The sequence below is a fragment of the Vanessa atalanta genome, chromosome 9 (assembly GCF_905147765.1).
Source record: "Vanessa atalanta chromosome 9, ilVanAtal1.2, whole genome shotgun sequence".
Classification (NCBI taxonomy): domain Eukaryota; kingdom Metazoa; phylum Arthropoda; class Insecta; order Lepidoptera; family Nymphalidae; genus Vanessa; species Vanessa atalanta.
This window is the reverse complement of record NC_061879.1, coordinates 4,932,232-4,951,471: the sequence shown is the minus strand read 5'-3', so window position 1 is coordinate 4,951,471 and position 19,240 is coordinate 4,932,232. Positions and strand designations below refer to the sequence as shown.

General features: G+C 31.5%; 1 protein-coding gene across 1 annotated transcript; it reads right to left on the bottom strand.

Moving 5' to 3' along the window:
* Window positions 1-306: 306 nt before the first annotated feature.
* On the bottom strand, window positions 307-13,620 carry LOC125066405 (probable glutamate receptor). Its single transcript, XM_047674470.1, has 11 exons — window positions 13,384-13,620; window positions 7,476-7,644; window positions 7,059-7,121; window positions 6,138-6,339; window positions 5,080-5,250; window positions 4,336-4,544; window positions 3,494-3,705; window positions 1,748-1,899; window positions 1,540-1,659; window positions 1,233-1,399; window positions 307-425 (listed from the first exon to the last, which is right to left on the bottom strand). The coding sequence occupies exons 1-11, from the start codon at window positions 13,618-13,620 to the stop codon at window positions 307-309; spliced, it is 1,821 nt and encodes a 606-aa protein (XP_047530426.1).
* Window positions 13,621-19,240: the final 5,620 nt, after the last annotated feature.

Below are 19,240 nucleotides of genomic sequence, written 5' to 3'. Positions count from 1 at the left end.
GTCCTACCTACATATTTAATTTTTTTTAATATATCAATTCGAACAGAATTTTAAAATCCTGTTCGATCATGATTTTGTAAACAATTAATCTTTACAAATGTGTTCTATAATATATATTAATATTGCTCATTATTATTATTTAGTCCGATTTACAATTACGATGCTGAATGCCAATACTTTTTAATTGCGTTTTAATTTGTAGTCCTAAATGCTAGACTTATGTGCGAATTTATGTTCGATGATATTTATGGTATATATGTTTACCAAATTTTCAACAAACAACAACAAATCAACCGTGAGTGTCTGCTATTGAAGAGATGAATTTTTGTTGACAATGTGATCTTTAGAATTGAAAATCTGTCGCCAGCGTCGCCTCAAGTGTCGTTTTATATCCTTTCGATTTTCCCACAAATATTCAGCGATACCTGCAAAATAATATCGAGGGTAAATATAATATTGAACAAAATTTCAAAATATTCACATCCATATATACATACACTAAACATATTGTTTAATTTTATTAAAATATCGAATAAAAATTTGTATTTGTAGATGAATTTTTAAATTATAACGAACCTCTTTTTAATAATACGAACTATAATTTAACAAAATGTAACTAAGAGTAATAATTTTATTTAGGATTAGACCGAAATTCTAAAAACAAAATTTATATCTAATAAAATTATTATTAAAAATACCATGAATATAACAGAAAATCAAAAAAATATTTATTCGCGAATCCGCCTTAGGGTAAAATTAGTCCTTCTTTATACATCACAATTTTATTTAAAAAAAATGTTGACATAGTACTAATACAAAAATAGTAATTAGCTTTCGACTGTTCTTATTTTATTAAACAAAGTACATATATTATATTATATTATTAACAAAATGTCTGTTATTAAAAAAATATTTATAAATTATGATGGTGATGTTCCCCTGACCGTTTTTGTTAGACATGTTACAATGCACAATAGTGTGTGCGCTAGCACAAAGACGCTCACTACTCCCTCCTGTTTATAATAAGAACTGCTGGCATAACCGGATAGAAATGAACCTAGGACCTCGGGATCTATTCTAAACCAACGGGGCAATCAATAAATTATCATATAATTTCATGAAACAAGTTAATTATAAAAATAAATATGGAGCTTGTAATCTCTGGTTATGACGACTGTACAATTGTCGAACAATGTTCCCTTTTCAATCGACAAGTACCCAAAGAAGCTTACCTATAAGAATCGCAATAACGTATCCTGTAAGGATGACAAAGAGTGCTGTCTTAACGTCAGCAGCGCGGGCGGAAGCGAAACCTGAAGATGGTTCACACTGGGGCATACTCGGAACCAAAGCTGCCTCGAGCCGTGCTAAAATACCTCCGCTTCGTAACTGTAGTAAACTAAAAACTCAACAATTGATTAATTAATAACGAAGACCATGATATAATAAACATTATCAGCTGCAGCAGCAGTTTAAAAAAATGTAACTTTTTTAGTAAACAATTACAGCTACTACGTGACATAAACAAATAACTTCTACCTAATAAGCACAGGTCTTGCATATGGCGAGCCACTAGGAAGAGGAAAAGCCACCTGCGCACGCGTCGACAACACTGGCAACTCACGTAGCGCACAACGACCACGCGCTTGGCTCAAAGACCTATCTCATAAAATACAATAATTTACATTACTTCCATTAAATATATCATTACAAATCACAATCAACGAATAATTAATCATTTAAATACCGAATAGTAGTTCGAGCCGCTCGCTGGCCTGAAAAAAATGCATAATCTTGAATCGCAGCGCGAACTAATCCTTCCTCGGTTGACGACACTAAGTTCTCGGCTTCAGAATAACCACGGATATAGAATGCGTTAAGCTGTACATCTTTTGTTGACTGAAATTTAAAATAAAATAATATATTATTTTAATTTTACAATTGCTTTGCTGAGGCAACAAAAAAGTGCAATATGTCAGTTCAAGCTGGAACTGGAACAGGAGTATAACTGCCAGATTTACAATGTAAAACCTGCACCTCTTGAAGATTAGGACCAATAATAAAGGATATTAAAATGCGCTATAAAGGTATCACCTAAACACAATATAGAATTATAGATTTTACAATTTTCCCGATAGACAGTTAATCCTTTTAGTTTTTTTATGGTATGGTATGGTAATAAATAATATATAATAATAAATTGCTTGATTTATCAATCAGTGTTAGTACAACACTGATAGAGTTCACTTGTTAGATTTTTTATAGGTTAGTATAAAAAACATATATATATATATATATATATACATGTTTTTTACATTTAATTTTTCTTATTTTATATTCTATTTATTATAATTACTAAATAAATCTGTAAGTATATTAGTCTCATTAAGTGTTTAGTATCATCGTTCTATATATTTTTTTTATCTATGAATAGAAAACCTTTCGCCAAAAAATGTCTTTGGATTTGGATATTTCCAACCGAATCATTTTATCGAATAAGTGCAAAAAAACTTAAAAATGTAAGCAAAAGAGCCAACATCAAACATAAACTATCTTTTATCTCAAATCGTTGTGACGGTAGAATCGTCAATATTTAAACAACATCACCATTTCGAAGCCCAAAAACGTTCTTTGTGTCTTATGTGCCTTATGTAAGCGTAGAGAAGCGGTTACAAATTTATATTTATTTCCTTTATTAATATTGTACACGTCAGGTTTTATGTAATATTTTTGTATGTTCTATAAGCAGCCGTTAATACATTTATTATTTTTTCATTATAGTAAAAATAATGCATCATCGTAGTTCATCACGATTCTAATTTCTCACGTCGTTCTCATATTCCAGGTAGTTTAGTGACTGGATCATTGGATAGATAGGGAGTTAAATAGATAATTGTTTTATAGCAAAGTAAAGATTATATGCAGATGCAGATCTATGCAGATGTAAAGAAATAATATAATAAATAAATAACACTCTTGAATTCAAGTTGGGTATAATAATAGTAAAGTTTTTAGGGTAACTAATTTTCAATATAAATATATTCGATTCTTAATTATAATCATCCGATTTTCAATTACAAATAATTGGACTAAGTTTTTTAGGTATGTGGTATTTGCTTCCGAAAAGATACATTTTCGACAAAAAACAGCCGCTTTTATATTGGTAATTAAGCATAGTTAATTCTATGGAATTAGCATCGCCTTCAAAGAGCTTTGCAGTACATTAAATCCCTTTGATTAAAAAATCCTGTTTAGTTATATGACTACTCCCTTTTAACGTATATCCTACTGTTTTTGATTTTTTTAGAGTAGAATAACCATTAATAAATAGAATATTTTCCGTTCGAAATGGTGTAAGGCTAAAAACTTTTGTAATTAATGTTTACAGGTCGTTATTTATTTTACTTTTAAATTAAAGTTATATTGTGATTGCGTTGATGATCTGTACTGTTCTTCATTGTATCTATTAATGCATTAAATCATGTTCACATACCATTAAATACATTTGGTCGGCTCCATTTCTCACGTATCCGATTTTTATGTTAGATGACTGCAGTACGTCTGCTAACGACGCTACAGTAGCGACGCGAACCGAGAGCACAGACGTTATAAATGCAGCGTATGCATTATATATCACCAATGCGAATAATAAACTGACTATTAATACAACACTCGCCGCTGCATTACTTGGTCTCCAAGAACTACCTGAAAAAAAGTTACCTGTTTTAAATATCTGGGACTAACAAAACAAATATATATCCATAACACAAGTGCTTTAGCTACTTACATTGGGATCAGAGTAATGTATGTGATGTTGTCCAATATTTATTTAATATTTATTTATTTATTAAATATTATTTTTTCAATACGAAAATGTATTTATTCAATGAATAAAGATTTTCGGGTCTAATGGAAAACACCCGTGACTAAAGGGGAAACTGGAGAGGGAAGTAGAAACGGCACAACAGCCGCAAAATATAAGGCAACCAGGACAAAAAGAACCATAGAAAGGAACCTGCCCCTTTTCCCTATTCCCTAACTCATTAAGAGCAACCAATTAGATTGGTGCTGTCTTAGAGACGATAAAACAGAGAAGGAAGCTTCTTCTTCTCCTTATCAGTAGACGACCGTCCTTGCTGCTTTTAAGTATCAGATTGTAGATCGCAGAAGGCCAATAATAAATTTGATTTGTTTGGGCTTTTTTGCAAATAGGTCTAATGAAAACTGTAAATTTGTAGACCTTTTTTCGTAGGTACAAATAAACATGTATAATATATGTTTTGATGGCACATTATTGAATAAATATTTTATATGTAATGTAATTTACCTACTTACCTTGCTGACAGAGAATACCCATGGACCAAATAATAGCATCAGTAAAGCTCATATATCTAGCCGTAAGACATGTTTTGCTTATTATCATCATTGTTATGGAAGCTACCAAAGCCACACAAACGGCACAGGCTATTAATTGAGGGCTGAATGGAGCTAAGAAAATATCCCGTACAGCAGACGTTTCTTGGTGACGAATATATATGTTGCACCTGAACAATTACAAAATATAAAACACCTCACAACCGCTCCTCTACAAATAAACCAGTAACATTATTAACGTTATTATAAATATTAAAATATTTTCTGAAACGATAACGAAAATATACATATTTTTTTTTCATTTAAAGATTGTCATATGATTTTTCCATTTAAATATAAATCGTCATCTTCACTGATAGACATTAGCACTGCAAATTCGGTACATCAAAATTTTGAATCCAATCGTGAATGTTATTATGCAGGCTCACCATTCAAACCAGAGCAGATACCAGAGTATTGGATATGTTTAGCAGTAATCACTAAGTAACTAATAAATGAATATAACCTATCCAGCCAGACCAGCATAAAGCTCTCACCGGTAGTTAGTTTAACTGAGTAAAATATCAATTTTATATTTTTTCTTTTTAAATTTTTGTTTATAAATAATTAAATGCTGTAATAATTAAATCGTTGTATCATTGAGTGAAACGACAGGAACGTAAAGATATGAATGATAACATTCGTTTGTTTTATTTTATTACTTACATTGTTCTTGTAATGGGAAATATGAAATCCATATCAGATTGTCGCGATGTTACAGCAGTTACTGGCTCGAGAGCTATATCCACTGAGTGTTCCATCAGGGCCCCGAGAAGTCCAGTCCAAGCGCCTTCATATGACCGGTAACCCAGTTTAACGTAGTATCGAGATAGTGATCTAGTATTGTAAAATAATTCAAATAGATTAAGCGCATCAGCGCCTTCAAAATTTTCAAAAACGAGCCCGAAAACTAAGTGTCGTTACAATGCTGCTTTCGCGCTGCTATTGGTGGTTTCGAGAGTAGAGTGTATGCACATCCAGTTTATGTTGGATTCCGACTAAGAAACTTCTACTAACTGTTCTTAGAGTTACTCTTGAAACAATTGTTTTTCTATTTGATTTTATTGCGTTCCTTATCGGATCTCGAATGCAATATAACTGGACGACTCTCAACTTCATCAACAATATTTTCAATCTGAATTTAATTTTTGTTTAGATCGATTTACTAGTTGATCTATGAACCGACTTGCGTGTAGCGCTGTACTCGTTTTTTATTTAAATGTAAATGTAACAAAGCAGTGCACCCGTAATGCTGCAGCCACTTTACTGAATGTAGCATTTTGCCCCAAATTTAAGATATTCTATATGTATGGAACATTTCAGTATCACATATGTAAACCATACAATAATTGTATTATATAGTTTATAACCTCATATACGTCATAAACGTAATTATGCCACATCCATGCTATAACGATGTTAAAACATAAATACATTAATCATTTCAATTTATAAATAACATAACAGAAATCGAATCGAATAAATATAATATCATGTACACATCATTCAGATTTATTCAGTCATTAATCAATTAATAGAACAATTTGTCTGTTTGTGGCACCACTTTCGAATGGCTAGCCTTTATAATATAATATTTGAAATAGGGATTTGCGGTATTAAAGTTTCAATTATCATAATACATATTAATCAATGCAATCTGGGCACGTTACGTTTGCGCAGAGATAATTGAAGAGTTCCGATAAAAATACTTAAATATATATTACGTTGCATTTAAGCGCTGCGTCAGAAAGTCCAAAACGTTATCTAATAATTCTGGTGTTGAAGAAGCCTCTTCGTCAGATACAGTTGAGCCGTCCTTAGAAGAATTACATCTACCAACGATAAAAATCTCGCCCATCAAGTTGCGAGCCTCAACTGGATAAGGAGCGTTGACAGAACGCATCGATTGCTTTTGATTCCATTCACCTAAAATCATTCAGGTTACAATTTATCTTGATACAGCCAGTAAGCTACAGTAGCCATAGCAATAAAAAACTTTTGTCGAAATGCAAAGTAAAAATTATTCGCCGATATTTCTTAAATCGTCGCCCTAAGCGTCTGTAATTAGTCATCGTATTATAGCCAAATAAAAATAAAACTAAATAGGTAGGAGTCGCTAAACAAAGCTACTGAAATACATTTAAATTAATACTCAAGTAGATTTTTCAAAAATTCTATTGCTGATCTACACCTGAGTGTTTATATAAAATTAAAATAACAGTAATAGAAAAAACTAAAGCAATAAAATATATATTTAATTTCACCATTTAAAAAGCCTACACCTGGTCGAATATTTTTGTTTTTTTAATAATAGATTTTTAAGCAAAATAATTCAGCTATGCCATCGACCTGTTACCCAATAGATAATTATATGAGTTAATGTACATTTCTGAATTTATTGTGTTTAACAAAAACCCGTCATAAATTTAATATTTTGAATAAACTATAAGAGCCAGAAATATTGTAAGACAAAGTTACTCTGTGTTACAATAAAAGTGTAAATTCATTTTGCGATTACTGACTGATTAGTAACGGTATATATTATCAATTTAATTCTTACTCAAATGACTTTTATTCTATTTCGCCATATCACGTAGGGAGTATACTAGTTTTCTCTACAATCAACTCACTATAATCAATCTTACCTAAAAAAGCCACTAATAGAGTTGAATTCAGTCGCATTTTAAAAACTTGAATAACATAAATATTAAAATAAGCATTGTGTAAATTCATTTGATTTTGAAATTCCTTTGCAAATATCTCGGTTTCCATTACTCGAAATTTTCTCGACAAATTGTAATTAAGAATACTTGATCTCCATAGCGGAAGTGTAACCTCGATCTCTGTCCTTTGGTACGTATTGAATTTCCTGTATCTTGCAATATTTGTAAATCGTCCTGTGCTTCGATAGTAACTTGTTTCGTATTTAGTTTGATTACAATTATTATAAGCATATTTATTATTTCGCCCAGAGCTCGATTGACATTTACTATCCATGTTCTGTGATCTATGAATTCTGCTGATTTTATTTTTATTGTAATTGAAGTTATGGTCACACAAACCCAGATTTCCTTTCTTTCGCCACCCATGATCAGGAAAAGCTACAACAATATTCTGATCAAATCGTACATTAATTGCGTTTAGCGATTCACTTAAAGCCTTAAGACCTTTTATTGATTTGGCCATAATCAACCAATCAAAAGGCGCTTCATTCATTTCAAATTCTGTAATCTAAAACATATTTTTATTACTTTTAAAATATAAAATATATTTTTTAAAATAACGATAAATCATAAGTTTATTTCAAGTAAATCTAAATAACGGTTATAAATTTATAAAAGTATTGTACCTGATTGACAGTCGCTATAAACCGGCTTGTAGCATTCGATCTGAGAGTGCGTTGAAACATCACAATACCGAGATGTGTTTTTAGTTTTGCTCTTTCCTTTACATTCAAAGCAGAAGCTATTCCGTTTATACCAAGACATTTGACCAAACTTAGTATGCTCCACTTACAATCTATAAGCAAAATGTGTATTTGAGATTTTAAATAATATAATAAATTTAAACCACTGTCAAACATAGGAATTAAACTAAAATATTTTGCCAAATTTGCCTGTAGTTACAAATATGAAGCTCCACAAAGCCTATTTGTGGACAAGCCTACCATTAAGCGTTACTAGTTACGTATAACAATACTGTTTTAGTGTGTAATTTGTCTAAGTGCCGTGTTAAAATTTATAAGATACCGTATCGTAACAATTCTGTTGGAGCTTATACGAGTCTCAATTTTCACTGTAATTCGATGGACTGGAAAATATGAAATAAAGTTACTGTTAATGCCAAAATTTGTATGGATTTTTTTAAAAACAGAATCTAGTACTTCTAAAAATATTTTTTGACTGTAATTTTATTTTCATATTATACACAAAAATATAGATATGGTATAATTTTAGTAAATAAAATCTCTATTAATATTATAAATGCGAAAGTAACTTTGTCTGTATGTCTCCGTGTTACACTTTCACCGCCAAACCAATGAACCGAATTTGATATGAAGCAAATTTGGTACGAAGCAATGTTGAAGGAAATAGGCTACTTTTTTATGCCTACCAACTGATGACCAAGCCCTAGAACTACCTACCTAGAAATATATCATATAATTCTTAGAAATTCATATCGCTCTTCTTCATCATTCTATGATTAACATTGACAAAGGAAAAAGATAATAACTGGTTTTATGCTCTGTTTTCAATAAAACTGGGCATTCGACCTCTTTCTCTATCAGTACTGTAGTACTACAGTACAGTATTTCCGATGTAATTTAAGAACTTTGAAAAATCATACAATACCAAATTATCAGACACATGCCTCCAATATTCATTATTGAGAGCGCTTATTCCAATTGCCGCTTCTCATTTTCTGTAATTTTCAAGCTTGTGTGCGTGTAGCTTCGTATGTGTGTATAAGCACAACTACTATAGTCAAGCCAATCGATATAAAACATCGTGATACTTGTACATTATTTGTTCCGTTTACATTTTCTATGAGTTTTATTTTCAATTGTATAGATAATAAAAAATATACGAATCATAATAAATAACTGAAATAATTATAATATGTGGGAGATACACACAGTTCATATTTACTAAAATATTAAAATCATCAAATAATTAAATAGTATATGTAAATTTTACGGTGCTTAAGATTTCTGAAGTAATTTTATTATCAAATTTTGTCGTCAAAGTTTGTAGTCCGTACGAAAATTCTACAAAAATAAATATTACCATAACCATTAAGGACGATGATAGTCAATAATAAATGGTAACAAAATTATGCGTTAATAAACGAATACAATAAATTAAAGACACTAAGGTTGTATTTACCTATTTTATTTGCATGAAGGTGGTAGGTATGTAAAAGTACCTAATATGTGTGTGGTATTTGATTCTGAACAAACAATGATATAAACACAATTAAATTAAAAAAAACTCCATTTTTGAAGTCGTTAATATTGACAATAAAAAATATCAATATCCTTATCGTTGAAAAAGTTTAATATATCTAAGTTAAAATAAATACAGAAATACTTCAGATCAAAACGTGTTAAACGCGCTTTACCTGTAGGTACTGATTACATTAAGTTTGAAGCTTAATATTGTGCATTTAGCCTGGTTTTCAAAATTTTTTTCTCAAAAATTGTATAGGAATAAATTTTTATCTATCACTCATCTGCATCTGCGTATTTATGTAGTGTTGTACAGAAATAACTTACAACTCATTTTTATAGGTAAAACAGCGTTCCATTTACACTGATATGTAGACATTTTTGAAAACATGAATTTATAACAAAAAAATTGTCAAATATCAGTAATGTTTATTTTTTCTATAGATTCTATGAAAAAGGACTTAACTTTTATACAGTATTTTTGTTCGAGTAACTGACAAATATTTGGCTCCGAATCGCTATAAAAAAGTGTCGTGAAACCGGCTAATCCGGCATAAGCGCTCTTAAGTGAGTATCATAATACGATATACAACTTGATGTAATCTTTTAAAGGGTGTTTGATAAGAAAATCAAAAAGTTGTAGATATAAATTTCCTCTGTATTATAAAATAATTTGTTCTGATTCACAATATTGAGATAATTCACACAGTCAAAACTATAATGCCCTTTAATGGGCAAGCATGCGCACCTAAAAATAAATGGATGGAGAGTATGAAGAAGGACTATGAGAGAGATGGATGTGAACGATCAGATGATGAATAATCGAGGAGGATTGAAGAAAAAGTCATTCTGAGCCGACCTCTAATTGTTAGGGACAAGGGCAGATAACAGATGAACAATAAGAGTTCAGGGCGAGCAGCTAGACATTATGTACTTCCCTATTTGGGAGTATATAACACTAAATATATATCCAAATTAATATTTGGATATATATTTAGAGTTCCATATAAGAATACAGTATTCTAAAGTACTTCAAACGTAGCAGTAGTAAAGTAATTTTATGATCACATCAGAAAAGGATTTCGAGACTCTTAAAACAACACAAGGATTTTTGTAACCTCTGTATCTCCCAGTAGGTCAACCATAGGTCGAGATATATTAAGAATGTTAATTTGCTGAGTACATACACCAATATATTTAACAGAATACGCGTTTAAAAAAATTTTCTATTAAAATTAAACGCTTTATTTTATTGCTTTGAATGCAATATGTTTTGAAAAATACATATTATGTAAAAAATCAAATATGCACTTCATTACATCTTGTGTGACAGATATTTTGAGCCTTTTGCGGGCACGCCATTTTACCCTACAATAATGTAGTTTGGTCGCCAATTACTCTACCCTTTGCTAAAATCTGTTCCGTCGAGAAACGCATCCAAACATTATTATTTTAGGATGGCCATGGCTGAAATTTAGTCCAGCTTATGCTTTGCTTTTATTAAAATATCGAATATTTTCTAGTTGTGTATTTGAAATTTAAAATTCATTTAGAACCTTTGACTCCAATTAATTATCGAAATTCCCTTGACGACGACTTCGTTTTGCATGATAAAATTTTGCTTATGAAAATTTGGAATATGGTACAAGTACATATCATAAAATTTTACAACAGTTAAATTTTCCAAAATAAACAACTTTTTAAAATTTGTCGATAGCAGATTAATTGCTTATTCAACTTATTTAGTTAAATTTCATTAATTATAAATAATTTAATAAGATGAATGAATTTATTTATGTAAGAATGTATTTTGAAGCCTGATTATCTGAAACTCTAATTACAAATTTAATTTTAGGAAGTAATTGGAATACGAATACTAAATACGTATTTTGAATTTCAATTTCATGTAATTCAAGCCTGCACATCCCTGAGAATGGCATCAGATACATTTACCTGAATTGACAACTATACAAGTTTCATAGAAATATCAATTAATACACATAGATACACAAACTAACTATTCATTTTTATTTTCATTGTTATTGATATCCTAAATCTTCCAACACAATTAGATGGCCCTCGTTTATTTTTATTTTTTATTTTGGTAAAGTTTTTTTTAGAAATAAGCTTATTCCTTTATGCTACATTTTACATAACGATAATGTAAGGTTTTTCTCATCTACAAAACGACTCTATTGATTAATGATAAATAAATACATTATTTGATCACTACTATATATGTAGTTGTAGAAACTATAAATCTTAATTGAGTGGAAGCTAATCTTCAAGCTCAGAAACTCACTTGATATTAAGTGTTGTGTCATACTGAGTAATTCGTATCTTATCGCTCTATAATCTGAGACAGTTGATTCATAGACCTCAACGGATCACGACTTTGTGTTTATAGTCATAAGATTGCTTCCTAGCGTAACAGAATCGGAACTGGAATTTCTATCAGCCTATTGAGCAATTTTTTCGCTAATACTCTCTGCATATTGACGTTGGAGTTTGATAATTTCTTTGCTGATTATTTCGTAAATCATAAGTAGACAGTAACCCCGATCACCAGTAGTAGACGACTTAATAGATCTTTCTAGAAAAGTTACATGTTAATTTAAAATTAATATTTTGAAGTAGGCTCATAAAATAATCTCATGTTACAGTATTGAATAAAATTAAATGTAACCAACTACCACCGGTTTTGAATGTAGATTCTACAGAGAACAGCTAAGAACTCAGTATTTTCTCTCGTTGTCTGACTGGGCTGGGAGGGCTCGATTGTATCCTTAGCAACCCATTATTTATGAATATATTTTTGAAATTTAAATTTATGAATCCAACTTTAATATCCATACTTCCATTCTATTCTAATATTATAAATGCGGAAGTAACTCTGTCTGTCCGTCTGTCTGTCTCGCTTTCACGCCAAAATTACTGGACCGATTTAAATGAAATTTGGTACACAAATAGTCTAGAGCCTGAGAAATGACATAAGCTACTTTTTATTTGGAAAAAAATGATGTAAAGGGTTGAAAATGGGGATGAAAGGTTGTAAGTTCTTGAAAGTATTGTCATTTTTAGAACTAGAAGCATAAAACTTATATTTTAGGATGTACACTTATAAACTAACATATCATGACACCCACTAAGGAGTGAATTTTGGAAATTCTATCCCTAAAGGGGTGAAATAGGGGTTGAACGTTTGTATAGAAGTCCGTAATTTTTTAAGTTAGCAACATGAAACTTTATTTTTGGGATACTGATTAAAAAGGAGCAGATACTTATTTAAGTGTTTTTGCATATTCTACCCAAACGGGGGTGAAATAAGGGTTGAAAGTTTGTATAGAAGTCCGTCATTTTTTAAGATAGAAACATGCATTTTTTGGGATACTGATTAAAAATTAGTAGATACGTATTTAAGCGTTTCTGGATATTTTACGTCTAAAGGCAGAAATAGGGGTTGACATTTTGTATAGGGATTAGTCTGGAAGTCGTCATTTTTAAAGTTACAAGCATGAAACTCTATTTTTGGGCTACCGATTAAAAATAAGTTGATTCACATTTAAGCGTTTCTAGATATTCTACCCTAAAGGCTGAAATACACACCAATGTGGTATACAAAGATATCTTACATTAACGTAATATTTTAAGTTAATTTGTAAATATAATGTAATTCTACGCGAGCAAAGCCGCGGGTAACAGTAACATTTTTATTGCATGTATTGTAATTATTCATGTTTTTATTTATTTACTTATAAATAAATAAAAACATTTTTTTGACTCCAAGTCAGTCGTGTAAATAATAATTGCCTGATGCCATCCGCGCCAAACTGCTTGTTCAACTATATATCCCATAGATGACAGCACGGGCGCCGGGCATTTCGCCTTTGTAAATGACGACAAGTAAAACAACATAGAAATAGTCCATATTTTAATTTTAGTATTACATGGCAACCTTATAATTAATGTTAGTAAAAAGAAATTATAATAATAAAAGCAAACAAAACAAAATATTAACAAACACAAAAACAATAATCGTCATTCTTAGACAGCATGTATCCGTATCCAGTGGCGCAGTATTTCCGAGTCTCAACGGTCAGCCAGTGCACACAGAATGCCGTTCGAGCTAGTTCGTAACCTCTGAAGCGCAGATGCACTCCTCTTGCGAATAACAGCATAAAAGCTATCAACACGCCTCTCAACAAACATTTCGGAGGCGCTACAGTAGCGCGGCAATCCGAACGGCACTCTGAATGCATTGTTGTACTGAACTCTCAGAGCGCTGTACGCGCGCTGCGTATACTTAACCCAACTATTAAATGAAAAACTTTGCGTATTTAATTTAAAAAAAGCTTTATATTAAAGTTAGCCGTACATTACGATTATATACTATATTTTTTACCGACGAAAACAATAGAAGCAGGTTCTAAATTAGACTTATAAATTACAAATGTTATTACACCGAGCTCTGATATTAGTAATTAAACTACAGTGAGAATAATTTATTATGACATATTAAAATCATTTACTAGTTGACCACGGACCGATTCTGTCAGCATATTAAATAAGAACGACATTACTTGGCTTAAACTCTAAATATGCTTCCGATTTCACAATAGTCTTACACAGCATTTAAACCGCATATAATAAAGCATTTACATGCTTAATTATATGCGGTTGAAAAAACTTTTTATTGTTTCTTGTTTCTACAGTTTATATTGTTCTATATATTGCTTTTGCTTTAATTCATTAAACAATATATATTGAAAGACATGTTTTGATTTGTACAATTAATCAATAATACTCACATATATTTGCAAATAATAAAACAATCTAGAACTTTATTTGTAGTAAGTCCCACAAACCTTAGGCATTAAACTTGTTTATCGACTTTGTTTCAATAACTAGGGGAACATATTTTACCTTTTTTTATTCTTGTTGGAAAAATACATTTTCGCTTTTCACGCATGGATGGGCCAAAAAAAACGGCACTCCGCCTTAATCAGTGACTACAATAAATGATCGATCATATCCTTCAATATTTAAAATTATCATGCATAGAATCATAACAGGTTATATTTTAGATCTTAAACTTTTTCAATTTTCACACAAAAATTGGGTGATCTTTTCCTTTAAGATTTGATTTTTCTGCAAAATTGGCCACGTTCTAAACATCGCAAGAATGCAATGTAAATAACTTTAACATTACCTAAACGTACTGAAATTAGAGTCCAAATTTTTTTGAATATAAATGCACGTGTATCATTTTAAATTAAGAGATAAATAATAGTTAAGTTTTTAATAGTTATGTCAGTGTCTATGTACGCTGACAGTCACCTAACGCGGCATGGCACATAAGCCAATCCGATTACCTATTATAAATGAAAAAAATAGCAGATTCTCATTGATGCCTCACACTTCACATCTCTTCACGTTATGTTTTTTAACGGTAACTTAAAATATTATGTAACTGCCTTGTTTTAATAAATAACAAGGATTACAACTTACATTTGAGCAACTTTCGTTTCCTAACTGTATATGATGAAATGTTTTTTGAGAATAAAGCCTTAAGTGATAATCATACTGCCGTTTGTTAGTTTTTTGTACGGTCTATAATTTTTATTATAAATGTTACTTACAATATTTATTCTTAATTGAGTAAACAAATTTAAAATAACAAAAATGGCACAATACCTCACGATTAGGAGATTAATAACAATTTAAATTATGGTGAATGGTGTATTTATTTATACTAGGTAAATATCTTACTGCTGAGCTGACTTCCTCTCCCTTTGAGGAGAAGGTATAGAACTAATTCCAACACGGACTCCAATGCGGGTTGATAAATAAAAATGTAGCAAAATTTCATTCCAATTAGACACATACAGGTTTTCTCACGATGTTTTCCTTTACCGTCCAACACGAGATGGATTATAAACATTAATTAAGCCCCTGCAATTTCAGTGGTTCTTGTCTGGGCTGACCCGCAATTATCGATTAAGAAGCACGCGTCTAAACCACTGGGCCATCTCAGCTCAATCAATATATATTATGTCATTAATAAACTATTATTTAAATTTGAATACCTGACTCCAAGTCAGTCGTGTAAATAATTGCCTGATGCCATCCGCGCCAAACTGCATGTTCAACTATATATCCCATAGATAACAGCACGGGCGTTGGGCATTTCGCCTTTGTAAATGACGACAAGTAAAATAACATAGCAAAAAATATAATTTTCAACTTCATTGCTATAGAAGGAAGTAACTATTCTCTCCAATTTTCGAGCTACAAATGACTTTCACCCATAAATTTTCCAATTCAAAGACAAACAGATTAATAATAAAATAACCTGGAAGATTTATTATTTTGATTAATTACAAACAGACTTGCCTTTTATTGAAATATATTACAGACCGACACAAAGCCCTGCCCTGCCAATAACCCATGACAACACAATGATTCATAAATATATTATGCTATTACCAAGTTCATTCGTAATAATAAATCTATGAAAATATTTTCAAAAATACTAGAAAATTTTACGAATACATAAATAACGCTTATAGTGTTAACGTGTTTATATATTCACCGGTTATTATTAAAAAAAGTTCTTTAACATCAACAATTTAAATTAAACTGAGAAAGAATAAACAAAAACTTATACGACAAATAAATAGTAATTAAAAAGTACAATCAAATTTATTAGATACATAAAAAGAAAAGTCTTTCGTGAGTTATTTTGTAAATGATTATGGAAATGCTACATTGCTTCAGCCGATGACTCAATGGTCAGAATACATGCATCTTAACCGATGCTTACGAGTCAAACCCAGTCAGGCAGGCAGACTGAACTTTCATGTGCTTAATATATTATAAATCTCTTTGTTATAATTTGTTATACCTTTCCTTAACGGGAAAGGAGTCTTAGCTCAGCGGTGGAACATTTACAAGCTTTAACTTTACTTTACTTTAACAACGCAATAAACGTAGATATTGACAGAAATTTTGCGCTAGGATGGAATAAATATTGGTTGTGCAAAGTAATTTTAAAAAATGACATACCCACTCCTCTAAAGAAAAAGGTATATACTCAATAATCTACGGATGTCAATGTTGGCCCTTAACACAAACTTTTGCTCAAAAAATGAGATCACTCTAGAGAGCATTTGAGAGATCAATGCCTCAAACTTAATGACAGAATGCAGACTAAAGTGAAGAATGGCAGGACACACCGCTAGAACCAACGACAGATGATGAAGCGAAAGGATCCTAAACTACCTAAGGTACCCTCGAGATGGAAAACGAACTCGCGGAAGACAGATAACATGGCAGCGGATAGAGAGCGACAGACAAAAATGGAAAGACATGGAGGACCTTTGCCTATGGGCAACCTGAGGTTCGTTTTTATAATAACATTAAAAAAACAATTACTATTTATATATCTTTAGAATTTCTGGCATTAAACAGATTGACGCTCGATTAATCTAATTAATTTTATTTTATTACTATTGTATAATTTGACGAAGATAGGAAAACAATATGTAAATTAAAAATGTAGATATAGGGTATTTTATTTTACTTTACTGTCTAGTCACATTGCTACAAAAAACCAAGAGTAAGTAATTTAATCAATTAGAAGGTGCATAGTCAACTATTCATACAAACTTATATGCTTAAAAATAAAGACTCATTAGGAAAATTACTTTTGTTACACAGTACAATACTTTTTAATGGTTTTATTGAAGCTGCACAGACGTCCTGTCCGTGTCGTTGTTTAATCTTATTTATGCTATTTTGATGTACTTGTATGTTACAAAGTATTAAGAGCGCTCAGATTATAAAAAAACAAAAGTCAGATGGAGCGTAGAAAGCATTAAAGTGAAGCAACAAAAGCGAGTATTTGAAGTACTATGACGGATTTATTTCGTCTTACATAGGCCAGCTTTGGTCAAGGGTGCATGGGGTCCGAAAAGCCAGGCACCGCAGACCCTTGCCAATGATGGTCAAATCTTGGATCATCGTTGAGGCGCCCCAGATAGTATCTTAGCCATTTTTTGTAAAGGAGATCGAAAAATCTTGACAGATTTGTACTTACGGTAATGATGATGATGATATTGTCCGGCCTGCGCCAACTGCGCAGGACATCTTATGTATACGTATTAATAGCGTAAGCCGGTTTATTTTCGAAATAATATTTGCCACTCGGACCAGGTATACGACAGTATTTTGACGGTTATACAATTTATCAGCATTACCTGACAACTTTGGTAAAGCAAAATGTAAAATATGAGATACACTTTATCCGAATATTTTTGCACCTTTGATAGCCATAAATCTAATTCCGACTATAAGCTGTTATTATGTGTTAAACTAGGCTTTTTAATGTTTGAACAGATTTAGCAAAATCGCTAAAGCTAAAGAGAGTAATCTCCAGTCTGTAACTCACTTTCACCGTTAACGCTATCTCGTTCAGTCGCAGAATGGAGTCTTGGAGTCGCAGGATCTCATCCGGTTGCAACTTCCATCTTGTCTCATTGCATAACTGTTTTCAATCAAATTGATGTAGATAATGTTCTCCAGTCGCTGAAGCTATGGTTCTATAGCATTGGCTGATATGTAATACTACGTATATATTATAATACTAGACGTGCTGTTCAGAAATAGGATTTTGTGCTCTAAGTAATGGTCAATTAACCAGTGGCGTAGCTATCGTAGGGGCCAGGTGGTGCAGTGCACCAGGGCCCCGGAGCTCAGTGGGCCCTCTAGCCTAAGCTAATGATAAGTTCAACTCGATCCTGTGTCCTATTCTTATTCCTAGTTATAATTTTGAAGGGCAATATAAAGTTAAAGATGGAGTGGAAAGGGGGCGTGAGGGCCCAATGATTTTCTATGCACCGGGGCCCTTGCCCACCTAGCTACGCCACTGCAATTAACCACAACTCATTCAATCGAATTCGAGCGACCGAGAGGAACGGAAGGAAATTATTGTTGACATCAGCGATTTATTCTTATTCTTAATAAATTCAGACAATGTTCGTGTAGTGGATCATAAAACGACATTTATATTTAATATTTATCTAAGGTAAATTATTTCGTATTTTCTTGTAAATAAATTATATGTACGACAGACATCTTGAATTGCCATTTTACCTACTCGTTACTAAATTTACATTAGAAGGAATAGTACAGCCGATATGCCGATATGCCAACATAGATTACGGAACACAGATATGACAAAAGAGAAAGGAATAAAAAAATTATTATGAATTTTGGATATTAAATATCGGACGGTAAAAGTACAATTGTCACGATATATAAATACACGTATTTACTTAGTTTGAAAATTTTAATAAATAAAATTATTCAGATCAAACTATTTACTTTACTTGTTTATCTACACGAGTGAATCTCACAACAAGCTTTTATATCATACAAATTGTGTCGAATATGCCGAATGCGAAATGACGTTATAAGTTAACAGTAAAAGTTTTTGTGCAAAAGGTTATTTTTTACTTTTTAGTAATTAAATTCGCATTCGTATTCTCGGTGAGTCCTTTCATTTGATATGCATATTATAGGCAAAAACTAAAAACTTACTCCGCCGTATTGGTTTACAGTAACGTCACTTTATTCTTTGACTTATTCCCAGCAAGCTCTTTCATTTGATACCCATATTGTAAGAATGCATTAAATAAAATTATCCACCATCTTGGATATTCCGCCATGCAGGATTTAGAATGACGTTACATAGTTTACCATGCATTGTCTTCCAAACTGAACGTGTCTACAAAATTTCAGAATTGTTTTCTAAGTCGTTTAAATATATCTGCTTCTAAATTGAGTTGCAAGATTTCACCCGTACGTATGTACTTATAT

Coding starts and splice junctions, on each gene's coding strand:
- LOC125066405 (XM_047674470.1), bottom strand. CDS start 13,620: ATGCATTCAGAGTGCCGTTCGGATTGCCGCGCTACTGTAGCGCCTCCG. Junction 4,545..5,079: donor TTTCCCATTACAAGAACAAT/GTAAGTAATAAA, acceptor GTAATTGTTCAG/GTGCAACATATATATTCGTC. Junction 1,900..3,493: donor CCGACCAAATGTATTTAATG/GTATGTGAACAT, acceptor TTTAAATTTCAG/TCAACAAAAGATGTACAGCT.